General features: G+C 54.1%; 7 protein-coding genes across 7 annotated transcripts in view; 3 read left to right on the top strand and 4 right to left on the bottom strand.

Moving 5' to 3' along the window:
* GUITHDRAFT_148473 (hypothetical protein) overlaps nt 1–2760 on the bottom strand; it is a gene marked incomplete at both ends in the record, with an annotated part of 7265 nt that extends 4505 nt beyond the window's left edge. The window contains 15 exons of the mRNA XM_005819571.1: nt 123–190; nt 566–639; nt 828–860; nt 1040–1073; nt 1417–1481; nt 1626–1662; nt 1718–1762; nt 1815–1885; nt 1944–1984; nt 2028–2110; nt 2156–2228; nt 2281–2353; nt 2403–2466; nt 2511–2585; nt 2633–2760. Of these exons, the coding sequence (XP_005819628.1) occupies nt 123–190; nt 566–639; nt 828–860; nt 1040–1073; nt 1417–1481; nt 1626–1662; nt 1718–1762; nt 1815–1885; nt 1944–1984; nt 2028–2110; nt 2156–2228; nt 2281–2353; nt 2403–2466; nt 2511–2585; nt 2633–2760 (964 nt within the window). The remainder of the gene's footprint in view (nt 1–122; nt 191–565; nt 640–827; nt 861–1039; nt 1074–1416; nt 1482–1625; nt 1663–1717; nt 1763–1814; nt 1886–1943; nt 1985–2027; nt 2111–2155; nt 2229–2280; nt 2354–2402; nt 2467–2510; nt 2586–2632) is intronic.
* Nucleotides 2761–4222: 1462 nt separating this feature from the next.
* GUITHDRAFT_156264 (hypothetical protein) lies at nt 4223–5045 on the top strand. Its single transcript, XM_005819570.1, has 5 exons — nt 4223–4317; nt 4361–4435; nt 4487–4610; nt 4661–4759; nt 4814–5045. Exons 1-4 carry the CDS (start codon nt 4228–4230, stop codon nt 4756–4758), a joined length of 387 nt encoding a protein of 128 aa, XP_005819627.1. The 5' UTR covers nt 4223–4227; the 3' UTR covers nt 4759; nt 4814–5045.
* A 1559-nt stretch (nt 5046–6604) lies between these two features.
* GUITHDRAFT_148472 (hypothetical protein) lies at nt 6605–7925 on the top strand (the record flags this gene model as incomplete). Its single annotated transcript, XM_005819569.1, has 2 exons — nt 6605–6787; nt 6846–7925. 2 exons carry the CDS (start codon nt 6605–6607, stop codon nt 7923–7925), a joined length of 1263 nt encoding a protein of 420 aa, XP_005819626.1.
* A 527-nt stretch (nt 7926–8452) lies between these two features.
* GUITHDRAFT_121166 (hypothetical protein) lies at nt 8453–10486 on the bottom strand (the record flags this gene model as incomplete). The annotated part of the gene is made up of 1 exon (XM_005819568.1): nt 8453–10486. The coding sequence occupies one exon, from the start codon at nt 10484–10486 to the stop codon at nt 8453–8455; it is 2034 nt and encodes a 677-aa protein (XP_005819625.1).
* A 3576-nt stretch (nt 10487–14062) lies between these two features.
* Nucleotides 14063–14263, bottom strand: GUITHDRAFT_55707 (hypothetical protein; the record flags this gene model as incomplete). Its single annotated transcript, XM_005819567.1, has 1 exon — nt 14063–14263. A coding segment is annotated over one exon (201 nt), but the record flags the coding sequence as incomplete, so codon positions are not given.
* Nucleotides 14264–15982: 1719 nt separating this feature from the next.
* GUITHDRAFT_148469 (hypothetical protein) lies at nt 15983–16510 on the top strand (the record flags this gene model as incomplete). Its single annotated transcript, XM_005819566.1, has 1 exon — nt 15983–16510. One exon carries the CDS (start codon nt 15983–15985, stop codon nt 16508–16510), a length of 528 nt encoding a protein of 175 aa, XP_005819623.1.
* Nucleotides 16511–16948: 438 nt separating this feature from the next.
* On the bottom strand, nt 16949–17530 carry GUITHDRAFT_121163 (hypothetical protein; the record flags this gene model as incomplete). Its single annotated transcript, XM_005819565.1, has 1 exon — nt 16949–17530. The coding sequence occupies one exon, from the start codon at nt 17528–17530 to the stop codon at nt 16949–16951; it is 582 nt and encodes a 193-aa protein (XP_005819622.1).
* Between the last annotated feature and the right edge of the window lie 1336 nt (nt 17531–18866).

The raw sequence follows: 18866 nt of genomic DNA, 5'->3' as shown, positions 1-18866 counted from the left end.
TCCCCCTCCCCCTCCCCCTCCCCCCTCCCTCCCTCCTCCCCCTCCCTTCCCCTCCCTCCCCCTCCCTCCTCCCCCCTCCCTCCTCCTCTCCCTCCTCCTCTCCCTCCATCTCCTGCACTCACCTCGCGCTTCTGCGATCTTCAGCTTCTCTTCAACCTCCGCCGCCTTTCTCTCTGCCTCTTCTCTCCTCCTACGCATTTTCAGCTCTCCTTCCCCTCCCTCCCAATCATACCTTCGCTCCTCCTCTGCTGAAATTTCCTTCCCCCTCTCCCTCCCCTTCCCGCTCGGTGGAACGCCTTGTCGACCGGGGACCTCAGTCCTCCTCCTCCTCTCCTCTCCTTCTCCTGAGCGACTAGAAGAAGCTGCGAGGGCAGGATGAGAAGAGAGCACAAGATGAGGGGCAAACTCACAACTTCGATGGGAGAGCGAAGCTGACGAGGCTCTGTCATACAATTCAGCCTCCTCCTGCTCCTGCTCCTGCTCCTGCTCCTCCTGCTCCTGCTCCTGCTCCTCCTCCTCCTCCTCCTCCCTTCCGCTTATTCGCTCCTCTCCTCTCCTCAATTACCTTGATTTGTCTTTCTTCTCCTCCTCTTTCTTCTTCGAGCTGTCCGTGGGAAGCAGCACCACAAGCTCCTCCTCCTGTCGTGTGTCTTCAGGATCTCTATCCTCTCCTCTCCTCTCCTCTCCTCTCCTCTCCTCTCCTCTCCTCTACGCTCCCCTCCCCTCCCCTTCTCTCCTCTCCTTTCCTCTACTTTCCCCTCCACTTCTCTCCCCTCCACTTCTCTCCTCTCCTCTACTCTCCTCTCCCCTCCTCTCCTCCTCCAGACCTCGGGCGCTTCTATCTCTCCTCCATGCAAAGTCTACACCAACAGACAAGTCAGCGGCACATATGCTGTGCCAATTGGCGTGGCCGGGGGGAGGGAGAGGAGAGGAGGAGAGGAGAGCATGAGGAAGAGGAGGGGAGAGAAGGGGGAGAGAAGGAGGACAGAAGGACGAGGATGACGACGAGGACGAGGACGAGGACGAGGACGAGGACGACCTCATGAACTAGATTTTCTTTCTCTTCTTGTTCGCTGTTAGCAGAAGTGAGAAACATAATAGAGAGTTCAGAGAGTCGACATGTCGGACTGATGGGTCGCTGTCGGCATCACTTGGAGATGTTCACACCTGACGAAGCAAAACCACTCACCATCACAAGAATGTCAAAGTGATCACAACGATCAGCAATTTATCATCCGAGTCAAGTATGGTTGAATGCCATTAGAAAAGAAGATGTTTGCACATTGACAGAGAGAAAAATGTTGAATTCTCAGACATTTAACAATCAAGACAGAAATAGATTCGGAATGCAAGTGTTTATACAGGACCACTGCGCTCCCTCACAACAAATCGACATGGAAAACAAAACAAACTCACCAGAGAAACCAAACTCGGTCTTCGGCGTCTATGCTGAAATTGAGAACCAGGCCAATGATGTCGATCTGATCGCAACCTTTCAGAGCGCTCATAGCTAATATGAATACAGCATCGGGAAATCATCAATATCAAAGAAAAACAAAATCTCGCTGCGCATCACGACATGTCATGAAGGATGTTCGGGTTGATGTTGTGACATTCGCGTCAACCTTGTTCGCTGCGATGCTCTGCACGTGCTCAACGATGCTGCTCCACCAAGGAAGAGATCAGCGTGAAAGACAAGGAGAGCATTTATCGTCACCATGTCGTCAGCTTCTCCAGCTGAGCAAAGAGAACATTCCCTGACCTGAGAACAGTGGTCACATCACAGACCGGCCGCAAACAGTTTCAGAGCTGACATAGGAATGAGCGCGCAGTTCGCCTCGTCGTTGGTCGTGGCTCTAGCTTGAATCTCAAGATCCATGTCGTCCTGTCGCAACAGACGCACAGGGTGAGAGGCAACCAAGCTCCTCAAGCCGTCGACCCACCAGCTTGTTCACGTTGATGCACGAGTCCATCGAGCAGCCATCTGCACGTCGCTCACTCCAGCCCAGCTGCACCTTCACCCTCACCTGGAGTCCAGCTCACCCTGATCAGGAAGTTGCTGCTTCCCTTGGGCCTGATGAATCTCTGTAGAAGCCCTCTCTTCGTCCTCCTGCAGAGCTTGTCAGGCCCCTGCCCCGTCCCCCTATACTCTCACTTGCTGGGTTGCGCTGCTAGGAAGTATTCCAAGCCTGCAGCTGACAAATACTCGGTGATGGGTTGCCCGTCGCCTGATCCAACCCTGTCAGAGTAGCACCGAGCCAAGGAACTTTCATGCAGCACCTGCTGCGGATCCAACGTAGACCGAGCGGATGTCGATGTTGTCGCTTGGATTTTTTGACATGACCTCACAGATCTGCATGCAGCTTAGCGAAAGGCGACTGTCGTATGACGGAAGCACTGACTTTATCTACATTCAGGTCTTTGCTTCTTCTCTGCAGGCTTCCAGTCTTCATGGACGTGAAGTACCTGTCAGAGATCAGTTCACACGAATCCTCTATCCTCTCGTCCACCATGCGTAGGGCTGCTTCTCAGATAGCAAGAAAGTGTCTGGAACCAGTACCGGAGGACATTTGTGATACATACACCTGAGCAAATGTTTCAGCACTGTGCGCGCGCAAGCGAGAGCCGCTACCTGGTCTGAAGCATGTTGTTCTTCGTCCACAGCCACAGCACCATGTCCTCCACCAACCCCTCCCCGCCCTCCACCATCACCCCGCTCCTGCCGCCCTCGCCGCTCCTGCTGCCCTCGCCGCCTTCCATGGCCGTTGACCCGCGTCAAACAGAACGAGCCCTCCTCCCCCCCTTCGAAGGTTGCCTCTCTCATCGATTCCTTTCATGTTTCCCTTCTGAAAGTGTGAAAACAGCTGATCAGGGCTTTGGAACATCAGAATTGAGGTGTTTCAGTGCAAGTATGACAAGGAAAGTCACACAATTATTGGATAGCGTGAGCATGCAAATTTGAATGCGTACCTTACAAGTCAATGCACAGTTACAACTATGCTCACAATGCTTCAAAGCATATTTGCATTTACACGCAACTCAACGAACTGAGATTCAAATATTTCCTTTCCACAAAATTCTTATTGCAACATGATATGCATCATCCTCAAAACACTCTGCTTAAAGGAAATGCAGTCGTTTTCCCACATGATACATTCAAATCTGGTCAAATTTGGCATCAAAAGATGTTCTTGTCATCACAATGATGTATTTATCTCACAACATGGTGCCCACAGGGCGCGATCTGCTTGAACGTGAGTCTCCCAAACTGACACCGTGTACAACATTGGTACATTCTGTACAACGTTTAAATTCTAGAAATGGCACGGTGCTGGCAGGATCCCACAATTTGAAATGGCGTGGTTTGACAGAAGTAAAACATTTCAAGGAAAATTTTCACTTTGAAATCCAAAACCTATTCATTAAGAAAAATCCAGGTAGAAAAAGACCCCGCCGAGACGGAATAAAATCCAGTTGAGAACCCAATGGAATGACAACCCATGCCGGTGCAGGCCCTGCCAGAGGCCAGGCTGCAGTGCAGGCCCTGGCCGGGCTGAGGCCCTGGCAGGCGCGGCCTGAGTCAGCACTGAGTGCCGGCGTCTGCTGAGTACCCGGCCGCACTGCACCGTGACCGTTGAAAAAGGCACCAGCCCGGCCAGGCTCCCCGGCCGGGCATTGCGAGCCTCCCGAGTCCGCGGATGCCAACGGCGTTGCCACCGGGACTTCGAACTCGTGTGCGGCCCAATGGGCACTGACTTTTTCACGTTTGCCGGGGAGAGGCCTCAGTGCGTGACTCGGACCTTTCAAAGTCTGCGCGGCCACGGTACGGTAGGTCAGTACGGCGGTCCCCGGTGGAGACTCCCCGGAGTCTGAGAGGCCCCGGCCCGCGGCGTGAGCGGGCCGCGCTAGTCCGACTCAGGTCCGCGGCGGCGCCTGTCGGTGCCGCTCGCACTCAGCCGATGGTTTGAATTGAATACTGACAGTGAGAATCGAGGCAAAGCAGGATTAAGTTCAAGCGCACTGTACCCCTGCAGTTAAGTGAAAGTATCAGTTAAGTTTGGGGGACAGCAGTCGGCAGGAATAGGTTTAGTTCTCGCTGTCTTTTTTAACTTAACTTTGAGTAAAGAAAGTACCCCTGACTGTACCCACCCTGCATTCGACAGAGATAGTAGGGGGTAGTGGAAAGGGGAGGGGATGGGGGGGGGTGGAGGGACACGGTGTCCAGCAATGGCTGAATGGCAGCTGAGAGCGAAGAATGAGAGGAAGGGAGTGAGACAGGACGTGCAGGAGGAGTTTTCCCTTCAGAGCCATCTCAAGGTATGTTGATGCTGTGATCTTTGCTCTCCTAAAATGTCCGTAGACGTTCTCAGCGAAGAGTTTCGAGGATTACAAACAAACTTTAGTTCGAACACAAGGAATTCATGCTGCAATGCGGGTGCGAAGAAGTTGCTGTTCGTGGTGTCATCCTCTCACTTGCTTCCAATAGTTGAATATGGAAAATACTATCCTTGCACAGTATCGCAGAATGCCAGGTTTTCACAGCGAGTTCGTGGGTTTGGATACCATGCAAGACGGAATACAGAATGTTGGGTTTGAAGACATTTTGAACGGTATTCTCATGATGAATTGTGTATGAGATATTTTTTTGATTCCCAACTAGATCCTCGTGAATCACCTGCAATGCCCATCAGCCTCCATGAAGGTATGGAACAGCTGCTTAACATTAATCCAAGTGTAGAGCCAAGGCCGTCGCATTAAGGTATGAAGAAAATTTCAGAGTTGGTTGAATTATTTACCTTTTGATCACAATCAGGATGATCTAGTTTGACTTGAACAAAATATGAACTTGAAAAGTCTTATTTATTAGATTCGATTGCACGAAATCTCTTCTTCTCTGATGAATTGCACGAACGATGGAATATATTAGCAGATGCGCTCGTCTTTCGAACATTTGCAGATAACAATTTATTTCCATGATTTCGTGATTTCATTAGGAATTTTTGATCATTAGACGTCACAGTACTGTCCAATGACAAATCTTATCATTATTGATTCAATTCCTACTATTTGTGAGCTCTTGATAACCCCATGGTCTAGAATATTCTTTGCAGCAAGACAAGCTTTGATACTGAAATATTTCGAATATTCATCCGAAAGATAATCACTCAAAATATTGTGAAGGAATTGTCAGCCTTCAGGCAAGACATAAGAGAAAGGACGCAACGCGGATGATTCTTCGTGTTTGTAGAGAGATCCAAGGTCCCTTCTCTTTCCGAGTTGATCTGAAAATTTGTTCACAATCCAAGGTATGGAAGTCAACGACAAGACAGAGGGAGGTAACTTGTAACCTGCTCTTGCGCACTTCATCACTCAAATCTGCCTCGTCCTTTGCCTCCAACGACCCTGGAGCATTCATTTGCCCTTCAATGTGCGTGCTCTCAAGCTTTCGCCTGTGCTGCATGTGCTTGAACCTTCTGCCTTCTGCCTCAAAGGTCACCAGGTGCCAGCCCGAGCATGTTGCCGAGGCACTCAGTGACTGGCCTGGGCATGCCGCCGAGTCGGCTGCTCGATGCCAAGTTGGCAGGACTGATCCGATCGATCCGGCGACCGTCGGCCGCACTTTGGGCCGGGAGTCCGATGGTACGGTCGGTTCGATCAGCCTCAGGCTGTTCTTTACTCAAAGTTAAGGGTGGCGACGGTCAGTGTCAGTTCCAGCAGCTGAGCGGACCGCGCGGCCCGGGTGGCAGGCGCCGCTCTTTATTCTTACTCCAAGCTGCCAGTGACTCGGTCCGAGTGTCCGATTTCCGCCGAAGTTCCAGCGGGCCCGGCCGGGCCCGGGTGGCAGTCAGGGACACGGAGTCCGACCGGTCGCCGGTCAATTCAACTGAACCGTTGAACGGTTCCAGCGGGTCCTGATGGAACGTATGCCAGCCGTGCCAGTCAGATAGCGCCGAGTTAACAAAAACTCTCCTGTAAACCAAGACGACTTACGTGTCAAGGCGGCAATGTAGTACGTGTGATGAAGAGGAGGCCTTCCTAGCCGTCTTGCTAAGGTCCCCTCATGTCTGGATGCTTGGGTTTCACATCCTAGCATACAGTCTATCTCTCATGTGCTCCTCAATTCTGGTTTTGTGTGCATTAAACTCGGTCTTGAGCAAAAACTGTCTTGTTACAATTAAGGTCGATGTGATATCTGCGTGACTTTGGACTAGTACAAGTCTAACAAACTTGTATTCCGTCAGGTCCGGGTGGCAGTGGCCGCGCGGCCCATAGCCACCGGTACGGTACTGTGTGAGACGGGCCCGGTACCTTTCTCAGGCGTATCTTTTACTCAAAGTTAAGTTAAATCGGTAGGAGGACAATAAGGATAATATACCTGGACGGTAAAAAGGAACCTACCGGTGTAATAAATCCTTGATGGTGAGAGTGGGAGGAGGGGAGAAGGCGGAAGGCGGGATGAGAGGTACTGACAAGGTTGAGCAGTAACAGCATGTATGAAGACAAGGCATGTGAGGCTGCCATGGTGAACAAGAGAAGCATCACCATCATCATCCTCTCCTGGTCTTCTACTCCCTTGCCTTGACACACTGGCTCCCTTGTCGACATGCCTTCCTCCCAACAACTGATGCTGCCCTCCATCTCGTTCCATAAGATCTCCGGGAAAGTTGTCGCAATCAAAGTCTCATCGAGGTTGACAAACAGTAAGATCAACAAGCATGCGAGGGCGCTTGTTCGATTCAGTCTGCTTTACGTGCTCTTGATGTCGGTGGTCTATTCCATCAGCAAGGTCAGCCACTCTCGTCCATGTACTCGCAGCTCGCAGCCTCCTACTGACCCTCTGGCAGGACCTCGGCCATTCGCCGCTCTTCGACTCCGATCGTAACAGCAAGGAGCTGCTGATCGCCATACAGGGCGAGCAAGCTCGTAGGACACGAGCCCTGCTCTCAGGCATGCGCAGCAACGCGAGTCAGATCCTGAGGAGACTGTCGTCAAGCACTTGCGTCGAGTTCCTGTTCCTGATCATGACGCGGTCATCGGAGCAGCGAGATAGGTACCTCTACCTGTCTCGGACGGTAGTCAAGCTCCTTCCGATACTCCTGCAGGACAACAACGCTTCCCTCGCAGTTGCGAGCTTCGGCAACTTCACCGCCCAGCTCGAGACTCTGTCGGAGTTTGTCCCGGTGAAGAACCACACCTTCAACAGGACAGACCCCGCGAGCAGCGACGAGTACCTGAGACATCAGATCCTTGACTACGCCAACTTCCTGCGAGACTGCGAGGGCTCTAGAGCCACCTACTGTGTGATGATGGAGGACGACGCTCTCTGCAGCTCCCTCATCCTCAAGGTCTTGCGATATGTCCTGGGCTCTCTGCTGGAGACGCGTCGGAGGTTCGGCATGGTCAAGCTCTTCATGAAGGAGGAGTGGATGGGCTTCGGATTGGACGTGATCCATGAGATCTTCTTCATCTCCATCCTGTCGGGCCTGCTGAGCTTCGTCCTGCTCCTTGCCTGCCGCTCTCGCCTCAGGAAATGCTCCTTGTGCGACAGACTCCTCGGCTCCTTCGTCCTTGCCGTCGCCATCAGCTTCGTCGCCGTTGCCATAGGCAGGCCCTACTGGATCCAGCTGCGCAAGCCTCTCGTCCTCGCGCACGCGCTCGTTTCCCCATCCCCCGCTGCCTCCAATGTTGGCATCCTCTTCCCCCGCCAGGTGGTCGAGCCTCTTCGCCGGGCTCTGCTGGAGGAGGCCGCAAACTTGACCAAGCCCGTGGAACCTGTAGACGTGCTGGTAGGAAAACAGCTGGAGGCTTCTGAGCTACCGACGTACCTGGTGGTGCCGAACCTGATAGAGCACATCGGGTTCTTCAGCACATCCACGAGCAAGCAGCGAGACTGGCGAGAGCACTTCGGCGTGTGGACGCCATGAAGCGAGAGGAGGAAGATATTTGCCAGCACTTCATGGAGGGTGGGGATTTGACTTCACCTGCAGGTTGCTACAACAAAAGTTTTCGATGACGCAGCCCTTGGTAAAGTGGCAGTCGTAGAAGTACAGTGATCTCTGGCTGGACTGCTCTACGTCTTTTGCGTGCTACTTTGCTTTCTACGCATTATGGTTGACGTCTAGTAGTTCAGGACCATTTGAAAGTAAAGACAAGATACTTCTAGCAGGCCATCAGTCTGATCAGCCCCCTTACTCTTGAAATGTCTTGTGCCTTGTCGCTCGCGAGCCAGTAAGTCTTGCTTTGCTCTCAGGGCTTCCTTCCTGAATGATCGCCGTCGGGCTGAGTCTTGACGCGTGCGCTGAGCGAGCTGAGAGAGGAGGAGGAGGAGGAGGAGGAGGAGGAGGAGGAGGAGGAGGAGGAGGAGGAGGAGGACTGTGAAGGCCACAGGCGACGAGAATCTGGTAAAGGATAGACGAAGATGGAGAATCAAGGAGATGGGTAAGGGAAAGCTTCATTCCCTCCTCAAGTTTCTCACTGCGAGGTAACGGGAATGCGCTTCGCTCGTCTGGAGGGCAGCGAGCGTGATGACTTGCAATTGAACCTCGGCGATGTGGTTCTCGACCCCAAGGCAGATTGTCTCTTCGTTCCTGATGCAGATGTTCATCATCAGGTCCCTCCTACCGAAGCTGTCTCCGTCGCTCTCCTCGCAGTCTGCCCGCTGATCCTGCGCCATCCTCCCCTTGAGTCGCAGGATTTCAACGTCTCTGTCATTCTTGATGATTGACAAGCATCTCGAGACTCCCTCGATGTCGTCGAACACAATCCGAGCGCGGGAGATGTCAAGGACGCGGCAAACTTCTCCTCCGTAACTTCGCGCCACCTTCTCGATGGTTCTGCTGATGGACTTGAGGGGGATGATACTCGAAGAAGTCGGAGATGAGTCTTGCAGAGCAAGCGCCTCCTCACAAGTTATGAACGCGTTCCTCCCCTCCTGATCCTGAACCACAAAGTATCCTCTAGATTGCGACGCCCACCACCTCACCTTCTCCGCAAGGACTACCTGCAGGCAAACAGCCTGCGAGTAGAGGCGATGGAGCGATTGGACCGGAACTCCATCCCTGTCGACTTGCATCACCCCATCAGACACAGAAGAGGAGAATCGCATCTGAAGTAGATCAGAAAACGACTTCTTCTTCAACCACCGCCGCATGACCATCCCCGCCTGCAGGCTGTGGATCGACGCGTTCCCGACGATGTGACGGAGGTAGTTGGAGAGCTGCTTCACCTCCTCCTCCTGCTCCAGGCGCGAGAGGAAGAGTCTCCATCCTTCCTCATACCTCGCCCTGTCGAAGTTGACCAGGTTCCAGCTCGTGGACAGCACATGGTCCCTGTACAGCAGCACGCACGTGCTGGAGAGAGAGACGAGCAGGCCAACGCGGAAGATTGCGGTGTAAGCGATCATGTAGCCGAGCACGCACCAGGAGCCGAAGATAACCAAGGCAGAGAGCCAGAAGAGAGTCTCGTCTTCGAAGTAGCGGAGGGAGAGGAAGAAGCTGAGAGAGAGAATGACATTGGTCATCATTCCCAGCCGATTCTCCTCGTCAACGCACAGCAAGGCCAGCAAGTTGGCGACCAGGCAGAGGATTCCAACCTGGATCGCTTTCTTACCCTGCTCCTCCCTCTTCAGCAGACCGAACATGGCGGGAACGCCGAGCAGCAGGGTCCTAAAGAGATTTAGCAGCACGATGAGGAGCGTCTCCAACCCTGGTGTGTGGAACGACAGAACTTCCATCTCTCCTCGAGACTTGGTTGTGTTGTACCGGCCATTCCAGAAGCGATACACGCTCAAGTCCTCGCTCTTCGTCTTCAGCCAGTCATATCGCCATGCCGACGCTCCAACCACCTTCCACCTGCCGTCGCACTGCGAGCCCTCCAGCAGGAAGCGAACCGGGTCCTCGCTCTCTGTGCCTCTCCCGCTCGCTGTGACGAAGAAGAAGCCGTTCATCTTCACGGGCTTGGGGAACTTCAAGTCTATCGTGCAGTTGCCCCACCCCTCCTCCGCCAGTGTAGGGCCAACCCCGGCCTCGTCATGCTCGGCGCTGCTCTCGTAGTGCAGGATCCCAACTCTCTGCAGGCTCACACGCCCGTTGCACCTGCTTCCATCGCGAAGCTCGAAGCAAGAGAAGCGGAAGCACCGCAACTTGTGGCTGCCCCCCGTCGCGACCCTCCTCGCCCATGCCGCAGTGATGGAGAGGTACATGGCGGAAAGGCAGATGAGGAGGATGTTGAAAACCTTCCGGCTCAGCGCCGTTTGAATGGGGCGCGAGCAGAAGAAGACGGAGGAATCCGCTGCTCTGTGCATATTCGCATCGTAATCCCTCAGCTGATGGTCGAAATTTCTTCCCTGCCTGGCCAGCAGCCGCATGTAGTCGCGGATGGCGACGCAACGATCACGAAAGCATCGATTCGCAACGCGCGGTACAGTCTCGACATGTTTCAGGCTGATCCTGCGATTCTTTGCAGGATTTCCTCCTATCGCACTCATCTTCATCCTCCCAGCGACTAGCACCTGCCCTGTCTCAACATACCCAGCGATTCCTCAAGTCGACAAGAAAGATTTCCGGCGAGAATTATATGCTACACATTCCTGCCAGCGACCATCACGGGAAAACAACCACTCCTGCAGCTCTTCTGTGCAGCAACATGTCAGAGATTTCAAGAGGCAAGGCATGTTGGCCACCCGAACGGCCATAAATCTCTTTCGTCATCCCTTTCCATTCCTTCATCTCCTCCTAATCTCAGCTTCTCCTCTCCTCTCGTATCTCCTCCTGACCATCCTCATGCTCAGCCCAGCCCCCAATCCCGCCCATGCTTGTAGCTCCTCCCTCCTCCCTCCTCCCCTCGCCATGGACTCGCATGCATTTTAGTACCTGACCATGGGATTGAGTAAAGTAACGGCTAAAACTGATTTTAAATAAAAAAAGTTTGTCCTTTTTGGCTGCGGTTACAGTGTAACCGATGTCACTATGACTGAGATAGGCGTCGTTACATCCGTTATGTGGTGTAACCAGATGAGATAGATGTCGTTACATCCGTTATTTGATGTAAGAAATCGTTGGCAACGGTTACAAACGACCGACTGAGTAACAACTCGGACTGAACTCCGGGGGCCGGGGCCCATCATGTCACATCATCAGTGATACTACTAGGCTTGAATATTCTGGCCCGGGGCCGCGGCGGCCTAGGCTCAAACTTCGAAGCTCAGGTGGGGCCGCGCCCGCGGCTCACTGAGCCTGAGGCTGAGACGAACGGTCCCGGCCGGGCGGCCGCGGTCACCCGGTACCGTCCGATCGGCCGGGCGGTACGGCGACGGTTTCTGTACGGTCAGTGAGAGGCTGCTCGGGCGGCCGCCCCGGCCCGGTGACGGTACTATGATTAGTGATAGAAGTGTCAACGGAGGCTGGTCACTGAGTAAAGCGGCAAGCGGCCCCCGGGCCGCTGCTGATGCTGAGTCAACTCCGATGACTAAAAGTTACTACCCGGGGCCGTGCGCCGCACGCAGTCAGCCGGTACTGGTGACGTCATAGCCCCAGGTTGTTCTTGAGCTCCTCCAGCTCCTTCTCCACCTTGGCCTTGGCAAGGTCCTGCCTCATCTTCTGCTCCGCGGCCCACCTGCCCAGCTAGAACCCAGCTCAATCCCCCGCAAACAGCAGGAGGGTCAACGGGAGATCACCTCGTCCTCAGGTCCATCCCTCCAGGTCCTGCCGCTAGGAGGAGCTGAGCCACTCGGCTGCTTCTTCTCCTCCCCGTCGCTCTCGAACTTCTTCCCGCAGGACGGGCAGGCGACGGTTCCTCTCTTCCCCTACCAAGAGTTTCATCCCCCTCTCCTCCTCCTCCTCCTTTGCTCTGCCCTCCTCTGCTCTGCGCTGCTCCTCCTCTCCTCCCTCCCTTCATGTGATCCTTGCGCGTCCTACCCCAACTCATCCCTCAGCCCCTCACCTTCCTCTCCTCCCTTCTCACATTTCTTCGTTTCTTCCTCTCCCTCTCGCTTCCTCTCGCTCCTTGTCCTCGTCCTCTTCCGTCCCTCATGTATCGCCTCACCTTGGGCACTCGCAACCTCTGCGAGCAGGAGGGGCAGGAGACAACAACTCGTGCAGTGACCTCCTCCTGCTTGCTTCCTGCCTTGACCTCCTCCTTCCCGCTCACCTCCTCCTTCCCCTTCCTCTCCTCCTTGACCTTTGCCTCCTGCTTCCCCCCCTCTTTCCTCCCCACCACTTCCACCACTCTCTGTAGAGGGACGTCAGGCTGCCTATCCCTCTTGCCCGCACGCTTCTGCACCTCCCACTCGTAGGAACAAGCCGGGCACTTGGCCATTCCAGAGACCTGAGGAGAGAGCGAGTGAGAGGGAGAATAACGGAAGCACGATGTTGTTGTTGTTGTTGATGATGATGATGATGATGATGATGATGATGATGATGATAAGGATGAGGATGAGGATGAGGATGAGGATGAGGATGAGGAGGACCAGGATGGAGGGGGGAAGAGCAGGAGCAGGAGCAGGAGGAGTAGCAGCGGGGGAGGTCGTAGAAGAGGGAGAGGGACGGGGGGATGATCGATACCCTTGCTGGTACGCGAAGTTTCTGGGAGCACTTGGGGCAGGAGACGACAGTCTTGCCATCGTCCTTCTCTCCTGCTCATGAATCTGAGCTCGAGGAAGAGAAAACGAGAGGTTCACCTGCTGATGCAGCTGCCTTGCCTGATCCACCGCTCAGCTTCTCTTCCATCCTCTCGATCTTCTTTTTCTGCTTGTTCGCCATCTCCGCCACCTTCTTGGATCTCTCGCGGAACCTCTGAGCACTGTTGGTGAAGGAGGACACTTTCTCCTGCTCCGCATGTGAGAAGTCAAGACATGCGAAGGAGACGGTGGTATGTGAACAAGGAGGTAGCAGGAGGGAGAAGGGAGAAGGGAGAAGGGAGAAGGGAGAAGGGAGAAGGGAGAAGGGAGAAGGGAGAAGGGAGAAGGGAGGGTGGAAAGTGGGAGGATGGGGAAGGGAGGAGAAAAAAGACCTTGGCTGCTCGGGCAACAGCAGGATCCATACTAGGAGCATCTGATTTCTTCTTCCACCTGTTAGATGTTAGCACAGGTCGCATGCTCGCAACTCCTACTCGCTGGCCATGGAATCTGCCTTGGACGCGTCCTCGCTGAAGACAAGCGTGAGGAGAGAGGAGAGAGGAGAGAAGGGCAGGAGACGAGGGGGTGGCGAGCAAACGGGATGAGAGGGGAGGAGAAAAAGAGGAGGAGGGGAGGAGAGGGTCTGTTTACCTCAGCCGGCGCGACCTCTCCTCTAGCTGCTCAAGAACGTACTTGGCATCCTAGTATCCGACGATGAGACTGGCGACCGAAGGGAGAGGAGACAGGAGTGCAGCAAGAGGAGGGAAAGGAGATCAAAAAGGATCGGAGTGGAATGAAACAGCGGGATTGACGAATAGGAAGGAGCATGGAAGGAAGAAGGAAGCATGTGGGAGGATGGAACAGGAGGGAGGAAGGAGGGAGGAAGGGAGGGAGGGAGGGAGGGGAGGAGGGAAGATGAAGGGGGGAAGGTGGAAGAAGCGAAGGAGGGAGAGAGGAGGGGGATCGTCACTTTTATCTCCAGTCGAAGAGTCTCTTCATCGTCATCCAAAACTTCATCCTGATCATCTTCGGTGATGCCTGAGAGAGTCAAAGCCAGGATTACACGAGAGCACTTCCACCACCACCACCACCAATCCCTCCTCCTCCTCCCTCCCTCTTCCCCCCTCACCCTCATTCCTTCCCTCCCCTCAACGTGCATGTTGCACTACCTTCTTTCCCCAGCAGGGCCTCCAGGAAGTCCCCGAAGTCATCGATGAGCGAGGATTTCTCTCGAGCTCTCTGCGAGCTTCCCTTCACCCCCTTGAAGAGGTCGCTGAAGATCGCCTCGAAGCTGTCATCGATGTCCTTGGTCGTCTCCTCCTTGCTCTTGTACCTCGACCAGAACTCGTCCGTATCAAATCCCCCTCCGGTGTTCCGAGAGCCCCACGAGGAGGAGGAGGAGGAGGAGGAGGAGGAGGACCAGCCGGAGAAAGGGTTAGAAGAGGTGAAGTCGTACTTCCTTCGCTTCTCCGGGTCAGAGAGGACGGCGTAGGCCTCGTTGATCAGGATGAACCTGTCCTTGGCTCCTGCCTCCTTGTTCACGTCCGGGTGATTCTTCATCGCCAGCTTCTTGTACGCCCGTTTGATCGTCGCCACGTCAGCTTTCTTGTCCACACCCAGCACCTTGTAGTAGTCTGGCTGCGCCTTCATGCAGATAGACAGCAGCGAGACTCTTGCTCCTCCGGGCCGTCGCTGCTGCCCTCGCCCGACGGTCCTCAGCCATGGATGGGCGTCCCGGGCTGGGCCGACCCTCACGAGGAGCCCTGCTGGTGCTCGGACGGGCACGGTAAACCCGCAAACCTCGGTGAAGGAGAAGTAGGAGAAGAGGAGGAGGAGCACAAATACGTTGGCTTGCATCGGTCGGGATAGTCTTGCTCGCAGGTTCAGACCTCGTGTTGTGACATGAAGAGAGGAGCCTCTGGATCAACGAAGTCAACAACGCGATACTGCTCGATGCCTTCAATCAGCAAGACTGACGATGCATCGTCGCCCCTGATCACCTGAGCTACTCGCCACGCCATGACCTCTCAAGAGATTCCTCGTCCAAAACATCAACCATATCACGACATTCATCCACCGTTTTCTCATGACGCATCTCGTTACAACGACCTCCCTAACTTCAAAGTATCTCCTCTTCGCTCATTCTCATTCTTGTATCTTTTCTCAAACATTCGCCCTCTCCTCCTTTCTATCCCCCTTCCCTAGTCGTTCTCAAATTCTGCGCACCAACTCGATCTCCTCCTCTTCTCTCGTTCCTTTGCTGCACCATAACCCCCAAAACCCACTCCTTCTTCCGACGAACGAAGGAATCGTGTGAATGATTCTTTCCTCTCCTGCCCTCCTCTCCCCCTGCCCTCTCTCCCCCTGCCCTCCTCTCCTTTTCCCTCCCTGCTCGCTCGTCCCCTCGTCTCCTCCTCTCTCCACTCCTGCCCTGCCCTGCCCTGTCCCCCTCCTTCGCCTACCCTCTCGCTTCTTCCTCTCCTCCGCATTCTTTTATATCTCATGCGTATCGCCAAGGATACATGAAACCCTGATGGGATCCCTTACAGCCTCATCCCCCCTCTGCCCACGACCCTTTTGTCCCTCATCCCCTCTCCTCCAAAGGTGGACTTATCCCTCGTCCCACCTCCGACCCACAAGGCAGTCTGCAACCGCCACCGCAACGGCCTGCAACAGATTCCCAAAGAAATTGGATAACCGATAAGAAATAGCCCTCATCCCCTAAATTCACTCATCCCCCTCATACTCCTGTCACCATCCCGCGCAAATCCTCCAGGGGCGCAAGGAGGTCGTTTTACTACAGGGAGCCATCACGGTACTCTCACGACCACCGTGGTGGTCTCGTGGGCAATAGGACCGGTGAATTCTAGAGGAATTGAGGTGGGTGGTACATTTTAAAAAGAACTTGTTGTGTTGTGTTGTCCAAATCATACAGCGCTTCGTCAATTACTGTTATTAAAATCCCAAACTTACTGTGTTGGGGATTTTAACACCCCCTCATGGCAGTCAGAAAGTACCCACCCCATGGTGCTGTTCTGCCCTCTTGAATTTTATCTCGTTACCGTCAGGACCCTCCTCTACCCCCTGTTGAAATGTATTCCTCAAATTTAATCTACCCGGTACTTAGACTTGTCTGTAAGTTGCTAGAGGGGGGTACTCAGACAAGGATTACCGACCCCTACCCCCAACGATCAGCAACCCCTTGGAATTGTCTCCCCCCCCGCCCCCCTCCCCCCTTCTTTTTTCAATTTTTCATCAGTCCTCTTCATCTGTCTCCTCGTCGCCACTTTCGTTACACATAAACCATTCCATCCTCCTTCTGTGAACATTCCACTCTCCCAATCAAACCTATATCCTCATCACTTCCCCATGCAGAACTTTCCTAATGCATCTAGAGATCTAGCGCAATTCCTTCTTCTCGCATCAAGCATGAGACCGGAAAGCAAGGATGACAGCTCATCGAATCAGGCTCCTCTTCTTGCACTCCCGAGGAACCGTCTTGCGGAATCGGAACCGAGCAAACAAGCTCGTTCATCAACGGCGAGGGCTATGATCACGAACAGCAAGCCTGATGACCAGTCCTCCAACACACAGATTGAGAGTGACGAGCTCTCTATGTCTTCCTCGGACGAAGCCCTCGAATCTATCGAGTCAAGCCTCAACTGGCCCTGGCCACCTCAGAGCAGGTTCGAGAAGCTCGAAGAGGTCGATCTTCAGCTGGAATCCGATATGAAGAAGTCGAGGAAGAGGAAGGGCTTGGAGTGCACAGGGTCGTCTTGCCACGCGCCATTGAAACGTCAGGCCTCCTCCCTGGGATTGGATGATAGCGAGCTTTCACTGGGTCCTGGAGACCCCTACGTTGTGAGATCCTCCAAGTCGAAGAGGAGGCATCACTGATGATTCCAACCACTCTGTGTATTCTTAGAACATACTGTTGTAAACTACGTGAACTCATTAAATTCTTTGAGGTTTCAAAGTTCTTCTCTTTTGTCTTGCTTGCACGCACAAACAGTATATATGTGGATAGAAAAGTAATTTGATCTAGATTGTAGTGAAGCATAATTATTGTGTGTGTTTGAATAATTCTTACGTTCAAACTTCGACCCTCATACATGGTTTTTTGTTCATAACTTGAGTGACATGTAAAATCTGGATTCTACGCAACGGGAGGCAAGTACAAAGATGCGTTTGGATTTGTAACAGAGATAGAAGCCAATATCGCATCGTGGATCTTAAATCTATTCCTGTAGAATCTTGAATGAACATGCAAGAGATCACACGACCGGACTTGTTGAGATTGACAACAATCTTTTACTGGCACTAATGTACAACAACTCATGACCGCTTGCACTTTTTACTCACTTCGAAGGGATCTCCTGGGCCCAGTGAGAACTCGCTGTCATCGTCCTGGCTCAGATCGTACTTGAGGTTACAGATCTTACACTCCGTGTTGGGGGGATGCTGCACGTCCTCGAACCGCACGCGCTTCCTCACGGTCCCGTCCTGCAGAAATCTGCCACGCGCTAGACAGCTCTTCCTCCTCCTGTCGTCCTTCGTCTCTGAGGGATTTTCAGGAGGCAGCTTCCATGTTAGACCCATGGGAGTCAGGTCTGCCATGGGATCCTCCAAGTTTCCCATTGTCGTGGACGAGGACGATAGCCTGTCCTCCATCAGGAGCAGGTCGGGGGATCTTGATCCTAGAGGGTTCGGTGGCTCTGCGGCATGTCCGCTGATGTACACGTTCGGGTTCCAAATCTGGGTCAAGCTTCCAGTCGGAGCGAAGGGAAAGATGTTGTAGTGATTGTTGTCGTAGGATGAGAAGGCAATATGGGCAGCGTCGAGCTTCAAGGCAAGGTCTGTGTCCTGCACAAGATTCTGTCGGGACATCGGCGCATTACTCTGGCTCTGGTGGTGCATTATTAGAGGCCTCGATCGAACAGTCTGCTCTTAATCACTCCACATCTGTCCTTCGAAACTCGCAAGAAGCTGATCAGTCCGCCGAAGCGATCGTCCGAACAATCAGCTTAGAAGCAGGAGGATGGTGGTAGATACACTGGTGTTTGACGAGGAGAGGCGATACGAGCTTTAGGGTGTAGTAGGCAGGACCTGTCGTGGTTGCGGAGGGTTTAGATGTGGCGGGAGGGGAAGTACAGGGCGAGCAAGGAGGCAGAAAATCCTTCCAATAGTGGAGGAGGATAGCCTTGCTTTCATGGGTGGGTGGGTAGTACCCACCTTTTTTTGACCAGCTCTTCCTGGAAAGGAGGGGTACTTATAACTCTGTTCTCGATTGGACCAGGGGTCCTGAAGGACTGTTAGTACCTATTTAAAAACTTTTAGCCTGCAGACCACAACCGCCTCCTTCGAGAGACATCAGGGGTCATTTCAAGTGTAATTTTGGGGGTGGGGGTGGAGTACCCGAGCACCGCCGTGACTGACCATGGAGGATCCGTGAGTGGCACCCTCTTAAGCCTGCCGGTCAGCCTCTTCTAGATCACCTCCGACTGCCATCATGGCATCCCTCAGACTCGTCGTCGTCTTCCGAAGTTCCCCGGAGTCCGACCCGGGCCCGGCCATCGTACGGTATGCGGAGTGATGCCATGATCATCCGATCGCCCCGCGGCGGCCGGTCCGGTCCGATCATCCGCCCGGCGGCCGCTCGGAATTGAAGGCAGACTCTGTGAATCGAGTCAGAGTCCGACCGTCACTGCGGCGGCCGACGGACCGTACCGTGCAGTCGGAAATGAGTCGGAACTTGGAACTCTCGCTGAGTGAGTGACCTTGGACCGTACTACGGTACCCCCCGGCCCACCGTGATGGGCCCAGTACGGTAAGACTCCCGTCCGGGCCCGGGGGCGGCCCGGCCCGGCCCGGCCTGCCAGGCCCGCCGCGCCACGATCATCCGATACTAGCGCGGCACTGCAGGCCGCAGCCTATTAGAAAGCGGGACGGGTCGTGGAATAACCAAAAGGGGGTGGGGGTGGGGGTGTCATAAAGGCATAATGGCCATGTGGTTCTTGCGAGCAACAATGGCGGCGGCGATGATGGCGATGAGCTCAGGCTTCTCATGCAGCCTCCCCTCCTCCTCCCTCCGGGTCAAGATCTCCTCCTGCTCCTCCTGCTCCTCCTGCTCCTCCTGCTCCTCCTGCTCCTCCTGCTCCTCCTGCTCCTCCTGCTCCTCCTGCTCCTCCTGCTCCTCCTGCACCACCACCACCACCTCCTCCTCCTTCCCCCACCCTCTTTGCACTTCCACTCC

This window comes from Guillardia theta (genome assembly GCF_000315625.1).
Source record: "Guillardia theta CCMP2712 unplaced genomic scaffold GUITHscaffold_216, whole genome shotgun sequence".
NCBI classification, from domain to species: domain Eukaryota; class Cryptophyceae; order Pyrenomonadales; family Geminigeraceae; genus Guillardia; species Guillardia theta.
This window is presented reverse-complemented; position numbering and strand designations above follow the sequence as displayed.